The 22299-nt window shown below is 41.5% G+C and overlaps 1 protein-coding gene across 20 annotated transcripts in view; it reads right to left on the bottom strand.

Moving 5' to 3' along the window:
* TTLL5 (tubulin tyrosine ligase like 5) overlaps nt 1–22299 on the bottom strand; it is a 289561-nt gene that overhangs the window by 217151 nt on the left and 50111 nt on the right. For all 20 annotated transcript variants that reach the window (XR_015252163.1, XR_015252162.1, XM_086709211.1 and 17 more), the window contains exons 10-15: nt 17233–17334; nt 15322–15413; nt 13940–14047; nt 3484–3565; nt 1832–1893; nt 589–683 (exon numbers count right to left, since the gene is read on the bottom strand). Coding sequence is in view for 18 of the 20 variants with exons in the window: in XM_086709211.1 (XP_086565337.1) it covers nt 589–683; nt 1832–1893; nt 3484–3565; nt 13940–14047; nt 15322–15413; nt 17233–17334 (541 nt within the window). In the remaining 2 variants the exon portion in view is untranslated. The remainder of the gene's footprint in view (nt 1–588; nt 684–1831; nt 1894–3483; nt 3566–13939; nt 14048–15321; nt 15414–17232; nt 17335–22299) is intronic.

The raw sequence follows: 22299 nt of genomic DNA on the forward strand, positions 1-22299 counted from the left end.
GAACGATGAGCTGATTGGCTTAACTGAAACACAAATGCAGAGGACACAAAGCCTGGAGCGATGCCCGATCAAGTGATGTTTTCAGACAGACAGGCACAGCGGATGGTAGGCATTTATCTCATTTAACCTCAATTAACACCTCACGATCGCTGAGGCTCCTTTTGAAGAGAATCACTTGTAGAGAAGACGTTATTTCAATCGAGCATCTTCTTTACAAAGCTAGCCTGAAGATCAAAAAGAATGTAGCAGAATAATGACTAGGAAGCTGTAGGCTCCCTCTCTGCGCCTTGTTTATGAGCCTATCAGTTGGATGAAAAAAGCAGGGGATTCTTAAAAAGAAAAAGAAAAAAGGAGAGATACTGAAAAAAGAAGGCGAAAGAAAAGAAGAACAAAAAGCAGAGAAGAAGTTGGTTTAAAAGCATATGCTATTAGCCACAGCTGAATCTAACAGCCTCCTGTCTGGAATGATTCCCAAATTTTCCTGCTCTTAAGTGAGCTCACCCCCATAGTGCTTCGGCTCACTCGTTTACTTCAGCTACCACTTTCCAATAGGCCTTGACTGGGCTCCCTGCTGCTGAATTTGCTTACCTGAGGTTTCTGGAAAGGGTTTCGCCTGGAAGACTCAAAGGTGGGATAAATTGGCCGGGTTGATGCCCGCTGGGCAGGGTCCTGGCACACAAATCCTGAATGGGGAATGGGAAACATTAAAACCCGCCATTTTCCACGAAATTAGCAGGTTTAACTGCACCTTTTCTTTAGCTATACAAACTCAGTTGCACTGTCATAAATCCTCAGGAGAAACAGGCATGGCTCTCTCATACACACAATCCACTTGAACTCCAAACCACCGAAACTGGACAGGACAAGAATGGAAAATATGCAGATAAATCAACCTTCCTTGTTGGGGAGCTGAATCTGATTGAAAAAATAGATGTGGATTGCTGATGTGCTTCAGAGTAAAAGTGCAAACCACCATTTAAAAACACACAGTTGCTTATAAAAACAAATTATTTTAGAGTAGCTTCCTAGAGGGTGACTGGAAAATAATGTTGTTTTTACTGGGAGAATCCAGAAGCAAGTGAGGATTCCTGTCCTATTACAAGATCTACTTCTGGAACTGCCAAAGGTGGTCTATTGGCACCTTTCCAAAGTAGGCTTCTTAGATTATCTATGATAGGCTTAAGAAATTAGGTGTGAGCTTCTTTCACTTCCTAAAAAGAAGCAGATTCCCATCCAAGGAGTCTAGAGTAGCTAAGGTTTACTGCATTTGCTGGTACACCAAGTAACTAGTTCATTTCAGATATATTTTGTCAGGCCTTTTTAGAGCACTTCAAAAACAACAAACCCACAATATACCCACCTGACAGCCCATCTCCATTTCAAAGTTTTGACTTATCTACTCAAAAAGGGATTTCTTTCCCGGGCTGCCTTTAGTTCTAAGTACTACAGAAGGGAGCATGCTGACACCAGCAGAGGCCGTCTAATGGAAATATAGCCAGTCTCCTTTGTAACAAATCTTCTTCAGTGAGTTGCACTCCCCTCGGCTCGGAGAAAAATAGACTTTCTCCAGACCTTTGCTTAATTCTCTTCCTTGGCCCATAATTCCTGTTCCCCAGGAATTAGGTCTCAGCCCTAGTTGTGGTTCAGCCTCAGGACAGGACGGAGCCAGGGGGAGCAGGAACATAGAAGCGCTTGCCTGAAAATATAATTTTTCAGTACAAAACATTCAGCATGGCTTAGGAACTGCCAGTCATTAACACCTAGGAGGCTTGACAAAAATGGATGCTCTGGTTAACTTTTATGTGAGCCTTCAGAAAACGCTACTACTCACCTACAACAGTGAACATGTCTGAAATCATACTGGCTTTAATCTTTAGGTCCAGAGGTGCGTCACTGATAGAACAGAGAAAGAAAGGGCAATCAATGTTGTAGACGAACAGAATAGCTCCTCCTCATGGGCCCCAATATAGCAGTTTCCAAATGTCGATGAGAAGCAACACAATAAAGCACATCAAATCCAGGGAAAAAGAAAAAGAAGTCTGGGCAAAAATATTAGAAATAAAAGCCCACTGCTAACCTCATCCCCTGTAAGGCAGGTCCAGCAGCAAAGCTGGTTCCCTGACACGCAATCTTTTTATCCCAGCAGGTCTTGTGCAAATCAAATTGTGAACAAGTCAAGAATACTGCTTCATTATCACTGTGGATTTTAGAGATTTAGCCTTTTAATATGTTCTTTTATAAGTATGCCCATCATTCAAATTATTTTTTACTGCTGCAATAGTCAAATCACATTCACAAGCAAGAGAAGAAACTGGGGTAATCTTTGCACTTTTTTTAAGCCTTCATTTTCTGTTCTAAATCAATCTTTTTAAGCTTGTAGGCTTGCAAACGAGGGCAGAAAAATACAAGTTATACCAAAATATCACCAGATGATGCAGCAGGAACCCACATGGAAACAGAAACAATATGAACTAAAAGCTGGAAGCCTCCCTGTGGCAGTGACTGCCACGCTGGCTTTGGTGTTGAGGTGTTCCTCCATGAACCAGATTACTTTGGCTGCTGGACCAATGCATCATTCTGGGGATCTCTAACATTGTATGGTGCACCTTGCTGAGCAATCTGCAAAGAGGTGATTTAACATAAGAGGAGCCCAACATCTGAATCATCTGTAACATCTAGTTCTATACCTTACTACTGGGGTTAAGCCAAATTCCCACCCCATGAAGTAGTCAATCTGTCTTTATTTGATTACTTGGCATTTTGCCAACATCTTTCATCCTTAAAAATGCAGCCACTGGGTGGTCTCCAGCATAAATCTCTAGGGTTCTCTAGCTGTTTAGAGAAGCGTACAGCTGACAGAAACTCTGGCTACTGCTGCAGATACAAGCACAATCTTCTCTGGTTTTAAAAAATAGGTTTCTTTCCTTCTTTTAAACAATAGGTAGGTTACAAAAATTGTAAGATTGTTTGAAGTTTTTTTGAGTCTAATCTTAGATGAATACCAGAACACAGATGATAAAAGGACCAAATATCATACCCATTACCCTAGACCCAGCTCTATACCTTTATAGTATATGCGGATTTGAGTCTGTGCAAACCTGTAGCAATAAAGGAAATATAATACCTCATGCATTTCTTTAGCCTTAGCAGAACACCTACAAAGTTTTAAAACAAGAGAGAGAGGGCGAGAGAGGGAGAACTGGAAATAAAAAGGTTCACAAGAAGCATCCGTTGGAAGCTCAAGAAGACAGTAAACATAGATCACAAATCGACTATAGTAAGATAGGGATTCATGTTGCCATCTGGACTTTAACCATGTGTCACAAATCCCTCAAATTTAGAAATTCTAGTCATTTCTATCTAATAACTAGGGTTAAAAAAAAAAATCTTGTGCCAAGAGAAATGACCAAAAAAAAAAAAAAGTATTTTAGTGTTACTCGTTGAAGGTCTGTCCTTTTCTAGTTGATGGAACAGACTACTTACCAGGCCAAAGAAGGAGAGAGATTTACTTCCAACAACCATGGCTTCAGAGTAGAATCTATGAGCACATCAAAGCCATAGAGTTCTAGAAATACAACATAACACAATACACAAGATCATTTTCTATGTCACAACTAAATAAAGATCCTAGAAGACTGAATCCAATCAACCCCCACCAGACGCCTAGAAATTTGGTGAGTATAAGTAATGAGTGGAAGTAGGAGCAGAGCATCTTTCAAGTTCCAGAGAAATTAATCAAGCTCTAGAGATGAGACAATGTTATAAAATTCCACTTTTTATCATCCACTCTATTGACATTCCTGAGCTCTACACAGAAAGTGACCTGACCTCTAAAAGTTAGCAAGCATGATTCTGCTGTGCTTACGGGTTAAAAAAAAAAAAAAAGTGTTGGGAGCAGGAATGTAACAAGTGCATTGAACATCAATGATACTTTAGGTTTGTTCTGGATTGTCCTCCTATCATATTCTGAAAACAGAAAAATCTACTGAAGGACTCTCTCTAGGGCCCTTCCAATGCATTTTCCTAAACCAAGATCTTGCTTTGGCAGCCTAGATTAAGAAGAAATCTGAGTGTAAAATACATTTATTCTTCCCCTCTCCTATGGTTTCAGTTTCCCTTTGAAGACAGAAAATACACTGGCTCAACATAGAAAGACAGAAGACTGTGACGAGCCACCCTGCACCACTAATATTATTAAAAAGGGAGGGAGCCAGAGACCAAATTTCCATGGTTTCTGGTTCTTTACTGATTCTTTCCCTAACTCCTCAACTGTTGCAAAGAGCAAAGCAAGAACCTTTTCTCCCAGGATGCAGGGATAATATGACACTAACTATGGAAACTCAGCTAGCAGCCTTTACTACTATTATTATTATTATTATTATTATTATTATTATTATTAATGAGACCCTCTCCACAGTCCTCTTTGGTATACATATATGAAATATATCTGACTTTCAGAAGATCCACTCATTCTCGAACTTCCTACTCCGTGTCCCTCAAATAATCTACATCTTCCTTCCAAGAGAAAAGATGAGCTTCCTTTCAGTTCAGTCAGAGGTCACGGGCCACAGCTCACATCTACAGAACACATCCAGGTATCTTCCAGAAACTCATTTTGAAACAAACGTCTTTACTTCAAAAAGGATTCTCCCATTCCTCAATACTCTCAATAACATAGAAAAATAAGTGTAAATTTCTAAAAAAAGACGGTGCCACAGATGGTCTTTTGAACACAGAAAATCTGCTATGGGACCAAGAATCCTAGAAGGGGAATCTGGAGACCTGGATCCTTCTCAGGACTCTACCATTTATTCACTGAGGAACTTGGAGAACTCATTTCTCTGTCTGATATTTCTTTCGCATTGTTTCACCCCTCGGATCTTCTCTATTAATCACCATCTCTCAATACCTGTGTGCTCTATAAACCTATATCCAGAATCCCTATTTATGCAGTACAGATTCAGGTAGACATCATATTTGAATTTTTCTCCCGGGAAGAGTTGCCATGAAAAGTTGCCATTCTTCTGAATATTTTACCTAATCTTCAATCATCCCACAGAATATTCCCCTTTCAATCTGAAAAAAAGAGTCTACATAAGGCACTGAAAAAGGAAGACTTAATTGCAAAATCCACAAGTCCATGTTAACATTACACAAGCAGTAGCACAGGATTCAACTATTTCATAAAATGCTAATATTATTAATAATAATGGCACGAGGAACAGGGTACGAATGCCTGAAGCACATGTTGACCAGCTCTGCAGAATGAACCACAGATTTGCAGAATGAACCACAAATGAAGGAAAACTGAAATCCGAATGAGAATCAATGAGACCCGTTATTTAGACACCTTGCATTAAACAGCCAGCACTTTGACTTAACTATTTCCTGAATTAAGAGGCAAATTCCAAGAATCCCAGCAGAAAGGCTGAGAACCAACATTCTGGAAAGTAAGAAAAAATAAAATGAAATAACCCAAAGAGAGACAACACCCATTTACTGGGCACGCTAAATTTTTACCCAGGTGAATGAAACCCATCAGGGCTAAACAATCGCAAAATCAGTTTTGGATCTAACGGCACCTGCACACGCACGAGGCTTGGATCTACTCCCATTTCAAAGTGGGTGAGTATGTGGTGGCATTACGACACAGTGCAAAGCCCAGCTCACCTCAGGAGCTGGAAGTGGGAGGGTGATAAATGGAGGGAAAAGAGGGCATTTGTATCAGGTTGACCTCTTCCAATAATCAACTCAGCTTAAGAAAAATAATTTCGGTCTTTGGCAGGCTACAAAAGTCCTCATAATCACCCTTTTAACTTATGATCGGTCTTTTCTATGGACATGAAAGATTTTAGAAGGTAAGAAGTATGCTGTCCTGAGAATATTAAACTTCCCCTTTTAATACTGTGTGTTTTAGCAGCAGGGTCTAGAATTTCAAAAACTCAGTGTCCAGGATGAGATACACCAAGTGTTCCTGTCACTAAAGGGTGCGGGCAAGCTAGGCTTTGCCCACTCTGAGAACTACGTTCTTTGTTCTTCTGTGTGGTCCCCATCATAACAGAAAAGCAAGTATTTTCAAAGGACTGGTGCTACCACCTCGATCAACAATGTTTCCTTAGGAAAATTTCCTTTCATGAGACGTATTTCCTTCAGCCCCCAGCCAAATCCAAACAAACTTGAGAATTATATGCGTGACTAGTAAGAAGCAGCTTGACTCCATCACCACTTCACATTCGTGTCCTTATCTCCCCACTTCTTGAATGCAGCTTCCTGAAGAAGCAATCTACACTTAGCTGCCTTAACCTTCTTAATGCCTGTTCGTTCTCCAAGCCATAAGAATTTGCTTTTGCTCCTGCTATCTAAAGCAGTAACTGTTTTCACTGTGATCAACAAAGACCACCTTACTGCTAAGCCCAAACATCTGAAACTGTTGACCACCCCTTACTTATTGGAACTTTCTTCTCCCTTGGTTCCGGGACACTGCTCTCTTCTGATTCTCCTCCTCTTTTCACTCCTTCTCTTCTGCCCAGCTATTCACTGGCAGGTTTGCTCAGGGTGGCATCCTCAGGGCTCTTTCCTTCTCAATTCTACTTCTCTTCGATCTCATGTATTCTCATGGCTGCAATTAACATTATGATGATGACATTCAAATCTATATCTTTAGTCAAGTGTCTCCTGAATACCAAATCCATAACTCCACAACTGCCTTCTACACAACTTCACTAGGATATCCCAGGAGCATTCAACACTCAACAAAATATAACTCGTTATATTTCCCCAAACCTGTTTGGCTTCCCATTATTCTTCACCTTGGAAAATGGTGGCCTGATCCACCAGTCTCCAAAGCTAGAAACACTCTCTTCACCACCTCCCAAACCTACACACTACCAGACCTCTTCTCTATTTCTCTTTAATCCAGGCTTCTACATTCTCTTTTGAGATGTAACTTACATATAATGAAAGAGACAGATCTTAAGTGTACAACTTGATGAGGCTTGATAACTGGATACATCCACATAATCCACACTCATATCGACCCACAGAGAACATTTCCATCATCCCAGAAAGATCCCTCATGCCCCTTCCTGGTAAACACCCTGCTTCCCCTCATCGTACCCCTGGATAATCACTATTCTTATTTCTTTCACCATAGATTCATTGTCCGTTCTAGAATGGCATATAAATGGGAGCATACAGTATATACTTTTTTGAGTCTGGCTTCTTTCAATCAGCATTTTTGAGGTTCATCCACCTATGACTGTTTCTTGTTTTAAAACAAGTTTGTGAAAATAAAACTATTGTATCACTTACATACAACAAAATTCACCCTTTTAAATTATAGTTCGATGAGTTTTGACAAATGTATGTAGTCATGTAACCACCACCACAATTAAGATATGGAACAATTCTACCACAGACACGCCAGTGCCCCCCTTTCCAGCCAATTCTCACTCCCCATCCCCCCAGCGACCACTGATCTGATCTCTGCCTTTTCCAGAAAGTCAAATAAAGGACATCATTCAGATGAACCTTTGAGAGCGGCTTCTTTCACTTAGAAGTGTGCTTTTGAGATTTATCTATGTTTTTACGTATCAACAGTGTAGTTCATTCCTTTTACTGCTGTGTAGGATTCTATGTTATGGATATACCACAACTTGTTTATCCATTCAACAGTTCACAGACATTTGGGCCGCTTCCAATTTTTGGCGGCTATGAACAAAGGTGCTATAAACCTTCATATCCAGGTATCTGTGTGAACACATAGCATTCTTTGTCTTGGGGAAACACCTACAAGTGGGACTGCTGGATCACGTGGTTAAGTGTACATTATCACCACAGACTTCTTACTTCCCATTCGTTTCCCTAGGGCTAGTCTCTCCCCACTGCAGTCCATTCTCCACATGCCCGTCGGAATTTCTAAGACATAAATCTAATGGTCAGATAGAGATAGGCTGTGAACTGGCCCAACAACAGATACTTGACGTCAGGTGGTACTTAAAGGGTTTTAAATTCGTCACTTCTAGCCATGGTGTACACCATTCCCTTTGTTGTTACTCTGTCATCCAAAGCTTTGGGTCAAATCACGATAAAAGTTAAGGAGAGTAATAACAATCTTATCGCCCTCCCGCTCAAAACACTCCAGTCGCTGCCTGCTGTCTCCAGGAGGAATTTACACGTCAGTCCTCTAGAACGGGGCTCCAATCTGCTTCCGTGACCTCAACTCCTGCCGCCCCAGCCTATGCAGGCCGCATCCAGTCAAACTGAGCTTCTATGTCACAAACTGCCATATTCTGCCTTGACACGACGCTGTGCATGTTGTATTCCTTCTGGTAGACATGGCTTCCCCTGGCTTCCCCTGGGCATTGCTGATAGCTCTTGTGTGTTCCTAGAGCGCCTGAGTCACTCTACTGCCCGTACCGCTTTTGTGATCTCCTGCCTGTTCCTCCCCACCACCTGAGGGCAGGGCCATGTCTTACCCATCGTTATACTACAAGCAGCCTGCACCATAAAAGGCACCTAGGAAGCAATCAAGAAATACTAAAAGAAAGATAAAGAAAAGAGAAGAAGAAAGAGGAAAAAAAAAAAAGTAAGTGAAAAGCATTTGACAATTAAATTTTTTATTTTTTTTAATTTTTAAAAATGTTTTCATTTATTTTTGAGACAGAAAGAGACGGAGCATGAGCAGGAGAGGGGCAGAGAGAGAGGGAGACACCGAATCTGAAGCAGGCTCCAGACTCTGAGCTGTCAGCACAGAGCCCGACGCGGGGCTCGAACTCACGGACTGTGAGATCATGACCTGAGCCGAAGTCGGATGGTTAACCCACTGAGCCACCCAGGCGCCCCTATTTTTTTATTTAAATTCAGTTAGTCAACATACAGTGTAGTCTTGGCTTCAGGAGTAGAAATTTTTCAAAAAGACAAGTAATTTGCAGTTACTCCCCCAAAATAACCCTGGCCACAAGACTTGAAATATTCATAATAAAGCTTACCAACCACAAGGACAATAAGAGACATTCCTATTAAGGTTTTTACATATTAAGACATATTAAGAAAAAAACGTGATAAAAGGTGGTCTAGGAAGGGAGAAAGAAAAAAGATTTGATAGAGAAAATAATAACGCATCCAAGGGCTAACAGATGACTAAACATGGCACACCACTAATTGTGAAATCAATCCACTAACCCTCCCCAGAAATAAAGTCCCAGCTGGAGCCGTAATCCTGAGGCAGTGGAAAGTGCTGACATTAGCCAGTCCACACTGCCAGTCAAATGCTATTGTATAAAGGAAATTCTTTTTACCTTGGCTTTGGATTTGAGTTGCAAACCTAAGGAGGAAGTCTTTATCTGGGGTCCAGAAGGAGAATTTGGAAAAAAACAGATCAAGATCCCACAGGAAAATGAACTAAATAAAAGAAAAAGCCCAGAGCCAATTTGTTAACTAGTCCAATAAATCAATATGGTATCTGGCTACCATATGTAAAGGTAGATTTGAAAGGAGTATCTAGGATTCAGGACTGCTGATTAGAGCCGAAGAGTGCCTTTTGCAGGCCTGATCTGCTAGAAAGAATGATATCATTTTTCCTGAGATCTAGTTACAGGAGAGCAGAAGGAGAATCCAGGATATAGGGCATGCCAAAAGTGGCTGGGCTCATCAGAACTTGTCTTTATGTGAGTGGAGAAAGGGCCAAAGAGACCTGGATCCCAAACCTGGCTTGGCCATTTGTTAGCTGCACAACCTAGCATAAGTTATTTGACCTTTCCAGATCTTTTTTCCTTGCTATAAAACATGGGTAATAAATACCAACAAAACTCTGTTAACAGGGCTAAAGGGAATAACCAAGGAAAAGTGCTTAACAACCGGTAGGTACTTTCTCCCGAGTTACTTTCTACGGTAACTTCTCTTCCCACCTGAACAGGAGCATGGGCTAAACCAGAAAGTGAACTGTTTGCTGACTTTCACTACGATGTTGGTGGTGGTGGTCAAGTAGTTTACGTAACTGAGGAACGTATGCTGCCCACTTTCCTTCCTTCAACAAATATTTATGGACACCCACCCTTTGAGAATGTCGGCTTACCCTGCAAAATGGTCTAGCACAACAGCAGTGAAAAGCCAAACCAGCGCTCATTCAACAAAGAGGTGTACTGAGCATGGACTGTCCTGAGCAAAGATGCTACCGGTCTCTGACCTAAACAAAGCCAGCCTTGCCAGCTCTCCAAGTGGCACGGACAGCTGGCCCAGAGGATCCCAGGCTGGAGAGGGCCGGGGTCTTAGCCTGTCACTTCAGCCATCCTCACACACATAGATAAAACTGCCGTCAGCAGCAGCATCTGTAAAGGACAGCTAACATCCTGTTGCTTTGGGCTGTTTTTCTCCAACTGGTCAAAAAAGCCGTTCTCCTTGCCAGTTATGTCACAGTGCCAATTTCCTAAGCACGTTTAAAGGGTGGCTGTTTACGCATATATTTCACACGGTACCATATTTTTACAATCTTGAGGGCAGTAAAAATTAGATTGCCAGCAATCTATTTTATTGGGAGGGGCATCAAAAACTCTGTAAATCAAGAGTACAAGGAATGATCAAGGTGACCTGCCTGCCAACCATCTTGTGGGCCCCTGCCCTCCAGGCCAGGTCTTTCATGTGGGCTCTTCTACTCGTGAGCCCTGGAACCAAGGGCAAGGCTCTTAGTTTCTCAGGCCCCAACTTCTTTATATGGACTAATTGTTCTCTGGGGTCCTTTCCAGATGTACAAATCTATGAGAAGGCATTACATGGCTAAGTTTCAAGTAGTTTATGAAGGTTACTAAGTCTACATTGAAATGACAATAAAACAATGCAGGTGTGTGTGTGTGTGTGTGTGTGTGTATACATACATGTGTGTATATATATCATCCCATGTAAAATCTGGTTTGAGAGGAATAATTGCTTATAATCTATGCCTTGCACAGAGCAGGGACTGAAAATAAGTTAAATGCATAAATAAACAAATGAATGGGAATATTAGAAGTACCTAAAAGCACAGTTGGGCATCACAGGTGGTGGAGCAGGAAAGAATTCATGAGACAGAAACACTTAGATAGTACTGGAATGCTCCTGGCCAACATTCATAATGTGTAAGGGCGAAACAACTAAAAGAATATGGTGAACCCCACCACTGGACTACTGGCTTCCTCTAAAAGCACCAATGCTCTGTGTAAGCCAAATTCTTCTGGGAAGCTCTCAATTCCTGTTTACTCTAAAACAAATAAGAAAGAAAGAAAAAAAAACGAACAAAACAGTTTTATTCCTTGTAACTCAAATCCCAAGGGAAGTTAGTAGGAGTAAGTGGGAGCCAGAGAGACTCACACAAATATACGCACACATACAAAATCATACCTGATGGGGGGGAGGTTAACGAAGCACACAAAATCCCAGGGCCGACAGGAAGTGGAATTAGAACCACAAAAGCCAAGAAGACAGTCAACAACTTAAAAAACTCCAGATGCACTCACTTTATTAAAATGGAATAAAAGCAAAGAGGAGGAAAGGAGACCCACAGATGATGAAATGGACTTGGGGGTATTTCACTGAGTCAGGGAAAGTCACTGCTTATTTCATATTGGAATCTCTACTGCCATTAAGTTCCGGAAATTCTCAAAGAGAATTTGTTCAAAAAGAGCAAAGATTTTTATACGAAGAAATTAAGCTTCGTATAAGAGCCAAGTAGATGTGGAAAAGAAACCTTAGTTTTTTAATCCAATGAGGTTTTTGAAGTTGGAAGATATGTTCTATGCACTCCTTCTTCAAGCAGTTTATAATTAACGCTAAGAGCTCTAGGCCCTTACCAAACCAGGTCTACTAAGAAGCTTACTATCAGGCCACCAAAAGGCAATTAAAGCAAGTACCAATGTTCAATAAACATTTCTTGAACATCTCCTAAGAGCAAAAAACCACTATGCACAAGAGGAGCAGAAACTAGGGAGACGGTGCTGCTGTCTACAGGGAGCTTCCAGTCCAGGAGGGGAGACAGACACATAAATGGGTGCCAGATGACAATCAGGTACCACTGCAGATTATGCATGGGAAGCTGCGGGTGGAGGGGGCTAACTCAGACTGGAACACTTAGGAAAAACTTCACCACAGAAATGACACTTGACTTCATCTTGAAAAGATGGCGGTGATCTATTAAGTAAAGGAACACAAGGGAAAGATTCCAGATGCAGGATAAAGCAGGTGCAAAGGGCAGAGGAGAAGGGAAGGACCTGGCAGGTCCAGGGAGTCAGTGTAAGGTGTGGTTTGGCCACAAGAGGATGAGAGCGGAAGGGGAGACAGAGAGAGACTACTGACAATCGAGAAGTTAAGCTCGGAGACGACCAGGGAAGCACATGTGTAAACAAAACGTCACAATATGAGAGGAAAAGGACACAACAGAACAGCATGAGAGAGGAGGCACAACAGCGCATTTTGTTAAGCAAGGGTTCCTAGAAGGGGCAACGTCAAGCTTAGTCTGAGAATATGAACAGGAGTGTGCCAGGCAGACAGGACCGAAGAATTTATACCAAGGCACAAAGGCATGGAGTGCTCAGTGGTAGAGCTGGATTATAAGGTGTAAGAGGAGAAATTGAATTCTAGAAAATTCAGCTGTGGTCTGGTACTTAGAAGCCTGGAAGTCCTATCAAGTGTCTATTGACTAGTTAACCCTAAAGAGCCATGTAGGGTTTTAGAGGACATGAACACGTCTATACTTAGAAAATGTACCACAACCTCTCCTTTTCTTATATAATTTCAGGTCTTGGTTTGTCTACGGTCTTCTGTTCCTGGTCTCAACACCTCCCTTTGTTTACTGCCTCTCAAGTACAGACTGTTATGATAATCCGTGAAAGAGATCAAGAATTACTCATTCTAGTTATAAAAATAGCAAAGAAATAATTTCTATTGAGTGCAAACTGAGGACCAGACATTGGGCCAAGTGCTTGGCATACATCATCTCATTTGATCTTCCTGGTATCCTTGGGAGATCGGTACCGTCATTAGTACAATTTTATAATGGAGGAAACAGGACTGGCGTAACTTGCTGAAAATAAGAAAACAAGTAAGGGGTGCAAATGGCTTTCACACTAATTCCGTCCGTCAGGCTCTAAAGTCCGTGTTCTTCACTTTCCTGCTACCCTGACTCCCGAGCGAGCCATGACTCTGATATCCTTACTACTGTATTACTTTCATTATCCCCCCAGCAACAACCCTAGTGTGTTTTACTAACAAAGCCTAACACCTGCTGAAAGCCTAGTTGACTTTACAGACACACTGGCAATCACTACACAGTGCACATCCACACAGAAAGCAAAGTGCGCAGGTGTCCTCGGTGCCAGTCATAGCCAGTGGGTCAGTAGGCAACAGGCTTCCTGATCCAGGAGTTGTGAACTGTTTCTTACTCCTTCTCTGTGCAATCAGGGAGTTAAGGGTGGGAGAAGAGGGGAGGGAGGGAGGAAGAGGAGGGGAAAAAAAGGGAGGGTGGGCAGAAACCCACTAGAAAGAAGACTAAAACAAAAAGGAGGAGTCATTGGAAACTGGGAGAAAGCACACACTGGTACCAGCCAGAGCTTCTTGGAACGGTTCCCAGTCTGGCTGCCAAGGGGCTCTGGAATATATTTGTTAGAGCTGGATTCCTGTACAGTCCATTGCAGGCTTTTTCTGATTGCACTCTGACAGAGAGACCCACACTTTAGTTCCAATCCCTGCTTCCCGCACAGAAAGCCTGTGAGTCCTCAGGGGACCTCCAACTAAGCTCACCACTGGCCTCTTAGTAGGACCCTCATATGCCACCTCAGCTTAGAAAGAAAAACCCGCCACGCACACACATTCTTACTTCTGTAGAATCACAGAGCCTCTCTACCCCAGGATCCCTTCCCAACTTCCCAAGCCCCTTTTCACACAACATATTAAGCTTCGTGAGTCTCCTTACCAAAACAACTGCTGCGGTGAGGAACAAAGGTTTTACAGGCTGTAGCAATAGCTAGTTCAGCAGAGATTATAGTCTTAATAATCAGGTCTTCCACATGGGCCATCAATGCTACAAAAAAGAAAAAAAGAAGAAGAAGAAGAAGAAGAAGGAAGAGACACTATAATGTACAGAGTAGAAAAACTGGATTCTGGAACACGGTGTGATTGTAAAAGCACATGTGCTCATTCCAAAAAGTCTCCAGGTGGCGGTCTTGCAAACAGGTACTCCAGGAGACGGCATTATCTATGAATAAGGTGACACAGTCAAGAATGTGGGTGCAGGGGTTGTACTGAAGTGGCATCCTATGACAAAAGACAGACATGGAATGGAAAAGAAGCCCTACTTCCCCCTTCTCAGGCTTCTCCATCGCCCTTCTCCTTTGTGGACTGAGCTAAGCCTTCTTGCACACTGTTTCCCATTCTGCTCAAGGCTCAGCCAGGAGTGTCCATTTTGATTCCAAGCCCTGTACTCAGACTTGCCACTGCTCATTCCCCAATTCAACATGAGTGAGGCAGATTAACTTTGAAAAATTTGGGGCGCCTGGGTGGCGCAGTCGGTTAAGCATCCGACTTTAGCCAGGTCACGATCTCGCGGTCCGTGAGTTCGAGCCCCGCGTCGGGCTCTGGGCTGATGGCTCAGAGCCTGGAGCCTGTTTCCAATTCTGTGTCTCCCTCTCTCTCTGCCCCTCCCCCGTTCGTGCTCTGTCTCTCTCTGTCCCAAAAATAAATAAATGTTAAAAAAAAAAAATTTTTTTAAAAAAACTTTGAAAAATTTGAACTCAGGGCCAATATGAAGACAGTACTTCAGTCCGCAGCTCAACATTCAAGAAGGATAAATTCACTAAGGGTTAAAGGACAAAGTTATGCCTTCCAAACTAGAAACAAGAAAAGGGATTGGGGGGGGGGGGGGGCGTCACAGAAAGCCTGTTTTCCATCTTCTATAGGGCAGGAAAAATCAACATCAAGAACAACGACCCTGGGGTGCCTGGATGGCTCAGTCGGTTGAGCGTCCAACTTCGGCTCAGGTCATGATCTCACGGTCTGTGAGTTCGAGCCCCAAGTCAGGCTCTGTGCTGACAGCTCAGAGCCTGGAGCCTGCTTCAGATTCTGTGTCTCCCTCTCTCTCTGCCCCTCCCCGCTCATGCTCCGTCTCTCTCTCTCTCTCTCTGTCAAAAATAAATGAACATTAAAAAAAAAATTTAAAAACAAAACAACAAAAAGAACAACGACCCTGTCAGAAGTCTCAGAGACACTACCAGAATTAGAGAGAATGATGCATGCTGAGAGGCACAGTGAGGTTATACAGAAAAAAGAGATCACAAAGGAAAAAGGCCTGGTACTCACCAGTTGTATCTCTACCTTCTTGTTTCAGATACCTAAGCATGGCACTCATGCTCCATTTGTTCCCATAATCCTCCACTTCTGGATCATCACAACTAAAACAAAGGAATGGACCAAAGTCACACATGCAAATAGGCCTGGCTGTAGAAACCAGATTTTTTTTTTTTTTTTACAAATACTGGTCCTTTTAATCTTCAGGAAAACATTCCCTTTGCGGACCTCCTGCAAAGGTGCTCCCTCCCGCGGTGCTCCCTCAGCACCTATTCTTAGTCCCTTTGTCATATATCCCTTTCTACCACTGATTTATTTTTTAATGAAAATGCATATAGCTTCTCTTATGGGGGGGGCAGGGGAAAAGGCAGCAAATTCTTCCCTAAGCAAACAATTATTATGTATCACGAGTGGAAGCAATGTGTGAAAGGATGTAAACAATTTAAGAGTGGCCACAATACATGAACAGAATGACACGTTTGGGATACTAACCTAGTCTTTGAGGTGAAAGTCATATGAGCCCACAAAACAACTTCTAATCCCATTTTGAGACCAGAACTGAGTCTTGGTTGGCTAGTGAACTAATGTAGTATAACATTCTAATGAGCTAACCTAGCATGGAACTGCTTTAGCATCTGAAGCAGGCTCTCTCCTCTCTAGTGGTAGCTCTCCACACAGCTTTTCTGGATACCCTCTGAGGTATCGCTGAAGGCAGAATCCGTGAGAGCGACAATAAAATCAGCGAAGTGCCCCACCACCAGAGCAGCAGACTGCCAAATGGGGTACACTGTCATGACTACTGGAAAGGTCTTGCAATCTGGAAAACTGTGTTTTGCAGATGCCCCCTCATTCCCTACCACCACCCCACCACCCACCAGTTGGGTGCATGTCTGCTCATCTTCCAGGGTGAACGATAGGGTATCTTCAATTCCAAAACACTGGTCACAGGACACTCCGTGAAATCTACACAGCCTTGGCAACTATGCCATCACTTCCAGAGTCTTTTTCTTTCTTTCCTTGGACTTTCTAGACACCTATTTTTAGTCTGAGTAGAAAGTGACTGTTTGGGTTTCTTTTTTATTTTTCCACTTTCTGGCAAAATTATCAGGATGAAAGAAAACAGAGCAGAAGGGATGTTTCCACACAGCTGTGCTGGTACTCCCTTCCACTGAATCGTTCTCTGAGATGGCCTCATTTCTTTCTTCATTTAATTTATTCCTAACTCTTCTTCCCTCTGATCATACAAGCATTTATTTTAGAAAATTTTAGGAAATACATAAAAGTGCAGAGAAGAAAACAGAAGTCACCCACCCATAATCTCATCCACTATAGTTAAGCGCTGTTGACATTTTGGTATATATCCTCCTAGTTTACATTTTCTCTCCCTCAGCAAAAATAAACAGCTTTAGTTATCTTATAGATTCAAAAAAGAACTTAAACTGAAAGTAGTGTCTGGTAACCTGCTTTTTCCACCTGACAATGTACAGTCATGAACATTCTTCTCTCTGATCTTGTGCGCACATCTCTTGTTATTTCTTAAGGTTAAGTTCCTAGAAATGGAAATGCTGGGTCAAAGGATACCAATATTTTTTAAGCTTTTGATACATTTTGCCAAGTGCTGAAATGACCTCATTTCTTGTCTTCTAAAAAGTTCCATATGCCTATTAAATTCCCACCCCTAAGTCAAGTGAGGAAAGACAGTGAAGACGAAATGTGGGAAGGCCTATTTTGGTAGAGAAAGGGGACGCCGTAACTGGGCAAGCAACGGAGAAGCAATAGCAGATATGCCTCAAAACTACGTTAAATGACAGCTTCCTGTAAGTTCCATGGAGATAAATGGAGTGCAACAAGTTGACATTCCACATTTCCGGCACCTGCACGTGAAACTGATTTCCTGGCGCCCGGCTCACATGCAGCCAGTACCTCACATAGTCTCCACTCTTCTTATTCACACTGTAGTTTGTCAGGTGCATGAACTGGTTCCGAATGTTCTTGGCTCCTTGATCATATCGCACGGTTGCAAACCTGATAGAAAAGACACAAGTTAAATGCCAGGAACAGGGGTTCAAGGAAATACAGGCTTGAACTCAGGATCAGTGTGATACTAATAAAAGGAAGGTGACATCATTAACAGTGAGTGCTTAATAAGTGCCCACTCCCATGGTGTTTCATATATAATATGTAATTCATTCCTTAAAGCAATTCTCTGAAGTGGGTAATATTATATCTGATTTTTAGGGTAGACATAAAAACTAAAATGTAACCTGGAAAGATTAAGTAACTTGTCCAAAATCACTTGTCCAAATGGATGTACCACATCTATTCTTGATACAAACCCTCAACAAAGTAGGTTTAGAGGGAACATACCTCAACATAATAAAGGCGGTATATGAAAGACCCACAGCTAATAATCATCCTCAATGGGGAAAAACAGAGCTTTTCCTCTATAGTCAGGAGTAAGACAGAGAGTCTGCTCTTACCACTTTTTCTTCAACCTAGTACTGGAAGTCCTAGCCTCAGCAATCAGACAACACAAAGAAATAAAAGGCATCCAAATCAGTAAGGAAGAAGTCAAACTTCTGCTATTTGCAAATGACATGATACTATAGATAGAAAACCCAAAAGACTTCACCCCAAAACTCCTAGAACCGATCAACGAATTCAGTAAAGTCTCAGGATACAAAATCAACAAACAGAAATCTGTTGCAAAGAATTCTACGTACCAATAATGAAGCAGCAAAGAGAAATTAAGGAATCAATCCCATTTACAATTACACCAAAAACAATAAGATACCTAGGAATAAACCTAATCAAAGAGGTGAAAGACCTATATTCCGAAAACGATAAAACACTGATGAAAGAATTGAAAAGCATCCCATGCTCATGGATTGGAAGACAAATAGTGTTAAAATATCTATACTACCCAAAGCAACCTACACATTTAATGCCATCCCTATCAAAATATACCACCAGCAGTTTTCACAAAGCTGGAACAAACAATTCTAAAATTTGTATGGAGCCACAAAAGCTCCCAAGTAGCCAAAGTAATCCTGAGAAAGAAAAGCAAAGCTGGAGGCATCACAATTTCAGACTTCAAGCTGTATTAAAAAGCTGTAATCATCAAAAACAGTATAACACTGGCACAAAAGCAGACACATAGGTCGATGGATCAGAATACAAAACCCAGAAATGAACCCAAAATAGCACGGTCAACTCATCTTTGACAAAGCAGGAAAGAATATCCAATGGAAACAATAAGTCTCTTAAACAAACAGTGTTTGGGAAAACTGGACAGCAACATGGTGAATGAAACAGGACCACCTTCTTACACCATACACAAAAAATAAATTCAAAATGGATGAAAGACCTAAATGTGAAACCTGAAACCATCAAAATCCTAGAAGAGAACACAGGCAGTAACTTCTTTGACATCAGCCATAGCAACTTCTAGATACATCTCCTGAGGCCAGGGAAACAAAAGCAAAAATAAACTAGTGGGACTTCATCAAAACAAAAGGCTTCTGTACAGGTAAGGGGAAAAAACAGAGAGAGAGAGAGAGATTAAGGAGTGCACTTGTGATGAGCACCAGGTGATTATGGAAGTGTTGAATCACTATATTGTCCACCTGGAACTAATATTACACTGTACGTTAATTAACCGGAATTTAAATTAAAACTTAAAAAACAGCATGGCCAGTAACAAAATCAAGGCTGTCCAATTCAAAACGCATGCTCTTAGTCACAATGTTGTTGTCTCTTATACATCTGGTTAAATGTTGAAACAATCATTTCTCCCTAAATTGAATTATTTTCTCACCCACAATATTGCTGTTTGTAAATCTGGCTGTTGTAATAATGTGTTGCATTTCCATACGTAATGTTAAGTTCAAAGAAAACAACTTTAATAAATACATAAATTCCAACCCCCCACCCCCCCCATCACACTGACTCCACAACACATGTTCTTAACCACAAGATGCTGTTTCTCTGATAGAACCTTAGACAAACAGGAAGGATGAAAAACGAAAACAGAGTTACCCATGCCTGGGAAATTGTGTACACGACGCTGTGGATGACAGAGCATTTGCTGGTCAAGACACCTATGGGGTGCCTATACGGTGCTGGCACCATAGCATTCTATGGAAACTATTAAGCAAAAAGAATAAAATGACAGCAGAATGGTATATTTAAAATACATGTCTATAGAAATAACAGAACTGACCTATAAAGTTCATTTTAGGAAAACAATAATGGCAACATTAACAGCACACAAAACCTAGGTCTGCAGGACAACATAACTATGAGCATAGCGTAGGAGACTAATTCCTGAATTTGGAATGAAGGCAAAAGACAGAGGGATTAAACATGGAACCCACTAAAAACAGAGCAGCAATTTGATATCCTGGACTACTGTCAAAAGAAGACCAAAGTATAAAATATACGTGCCTCTGAAGGAAGTAACCAGGGAAAGAGAAAACTTTCCAGTGATGTTCAACATCAACAAAAGGACACTCGAGTCGAATGGTTATGGTAAATATCAACCCCTGTTTACATACCACTATAACCATATCACCCCTCACTAAAGTGGTTTTCCCAAGAGGCATATCCAAGTGTGTGAAAAAAAATCCTGGACGGCCACAAGTTTATTTTCATATGATTTACAAATTATCTACATATGCTTACTCAGACTATGAAGTCAACATGAATTTTTACCACATTAAAGGGCAGCATTTAAAAATTTTCCTCTTCTCTATTTCTTCTCACCCACCCACTATCTCTTCCTAATTCCCTGTACTAGAAATATACAAAAGCCAAAGAAAGAGAAGTGAAAAACAACCCCCGCCAAAAACCCAAAATTAAAATAAACAAACATGAAGACGGGAAGAAGGATGTGGACAAAGAGAAAATGTTGACCAGGCATGTACGGCTAAGAGACAAGGGCTTGATGACCATCTATCTGTGTGTGAGAAGGACCTGTGATTTTTTTCAGAAACTTCCACTAGTTACCACCTAACTTCTAACCATGCCACTCCATGATGAGTAAACCTTGCCTGTGTATCCCAATCTTGCTTCTGTAGACATTCTCCAACCAAGCAGGAGACCATCATTCTCTGAATCCTTCTGAAATGCACAGAGGACCCACGCGGCCCCACAGAGGCTGCCTGCCTCATCCAGACATTACCTCACAGTGATATACCTCCTGCCATCCTCTCCCCTAGAAGAATAATGATTGAGAGGGAGGGAAAGGGTTCTGCTTCAGAGAAAGAGGGTTTTCATCTCTTCTCAGTAAGAGTATCTGATCTAACCTGGTCAACAAGAAAAGCCTGGCAAAAGCCTGGCGGTTGAGTCACCTGGTATTCCACACATCTGTCATTTTTACGCCCTTTTTTTCAATAGAACTGCATCTCTAAAAAGTAAGTTTTCTTCCTCCTAATCATCCTTCTCACTGAGGAATTTATATTCTCAACTCCAGCAAGGACAAGATTATTAGTGTCACAGAGTGGGTCTCTAAAGAGTGTAAGAAGCAAGAATTAGAGAAAAACAAAAAAACTTAAGCTCAATGGAAAGTTATCAAAAGAGCCAAAAACTACACTATTTCCTTAGCCTGACGGAGAACGTGGAAGACCACGTAGGTGTGTGTGCTCATCTTTCCTGCTAAGCCAGGAAGATACCACGCTTCTCACCAAAGTCCCTATTAAACAGACCACTTCCATCTCTGGTCACCATCTTCCAACATTTCCTTCGTATCGTCTAGACCAAAGGTCCCACTGGCCTACTAATCAAGTTCTGATTAACCCACAAACTTAAAAAAAAAAAAAACTTGAATGACTTGGCCAACATTTAAAAATCAGACCTTCCTTCCTGCAGCCAGCGCTTACGTAAGGAAGATGGACAGGATAGGAAGGCAGCCCACAGGCAGTACAAGGAGGTTATCCGTGTAGCGTGGCGGCCTCATAGGGGTAAAAATCCACACAAGGAGGGCATCTGAGGGGGGCGGTGGCCAAGGTGGTTGAGAGATTGGCTACACAAAAGGGAACTGAGTATATAAATATGTTAGAGATAATGGGAGTCAGATTTCTCACTGTTGGAGAAGAGAGACTAAAAACAAGGAAAGGGAAAAACTAGAATGAACCCTGTAGTTTTGAAGAATTGGGAGGTATTAGTATAAATTCTTGCTTTTCAATGTATGGAAACATTTTACGAAAGTAAATATGGATGTCAGTGTGTATATGTGTACATGAACACATAACAAACATAGATTTCTGAGGTCTGCCCATTTCAAGGACCTGGAGCAGAGACACCCCAGAGCAATGAGTTTATCTAGCTCTCACATCTTGATTCCTAAATACTCTTCTCCATTAAAAGCAATCAATGCCCCTTGGAGAAAATGGTTGATTCCAGAGCGGGGACAGAGAAAGAACAAGATGAGCCTGAAACATCTGGTGACCAAAGAAATGACAGGACACAAAAGCCAGCTTACAGGGGCTCCTGTTGGCCAAATCTGAGACACTATGACATTAAAATAAATCCTGACAGCAAAGCATCATAACCCATTAAGTAAAATAGGAATCCTTACTGGTATAAATAAATGAATAAATAAATGGGAAGAAGAGACAGCTCTGCCTTGGAGCAAAATGCCAAATAGTAAAAGAAAAAAGGAATGATGGAATTAGAAAATCATCATTTAACAACTGTCATAGTAATAATTCAGGCAAGAAACATCAATGGATATTAAAATCACTGGGTAAAAAATAGACACTCAGATCAATGGAACAGAATATAGAATCCAGAAATGGACCCACAAACGTATGGCCAACTAATCTTTGACAAAGCAGGAAAGAATATCCAATGGAATAAAGACAGTCTCTTCAGCAAGTGGTGCTGGGAAAACTGGACAGCAACATGGAGAAGAATGAACCTGGACCACTTTCTGACACCATACACAAAAATAAACTGAAAATGGATGAAAGACCTAAACGTAAAACAGGA

Source organism: Puma concolor, chromosome B3 (genome assembly GCF_028749965.1).
Source record: "Puma concolor isolate L17-30 chromosome B3, mPumCon1.1.hap2, whole genome shotgun sequence".
NCBI lineage: Eukaryota > Metazoa > Chordata > Mammalia > Carnivora > Felidae > Puma > Puma concolor.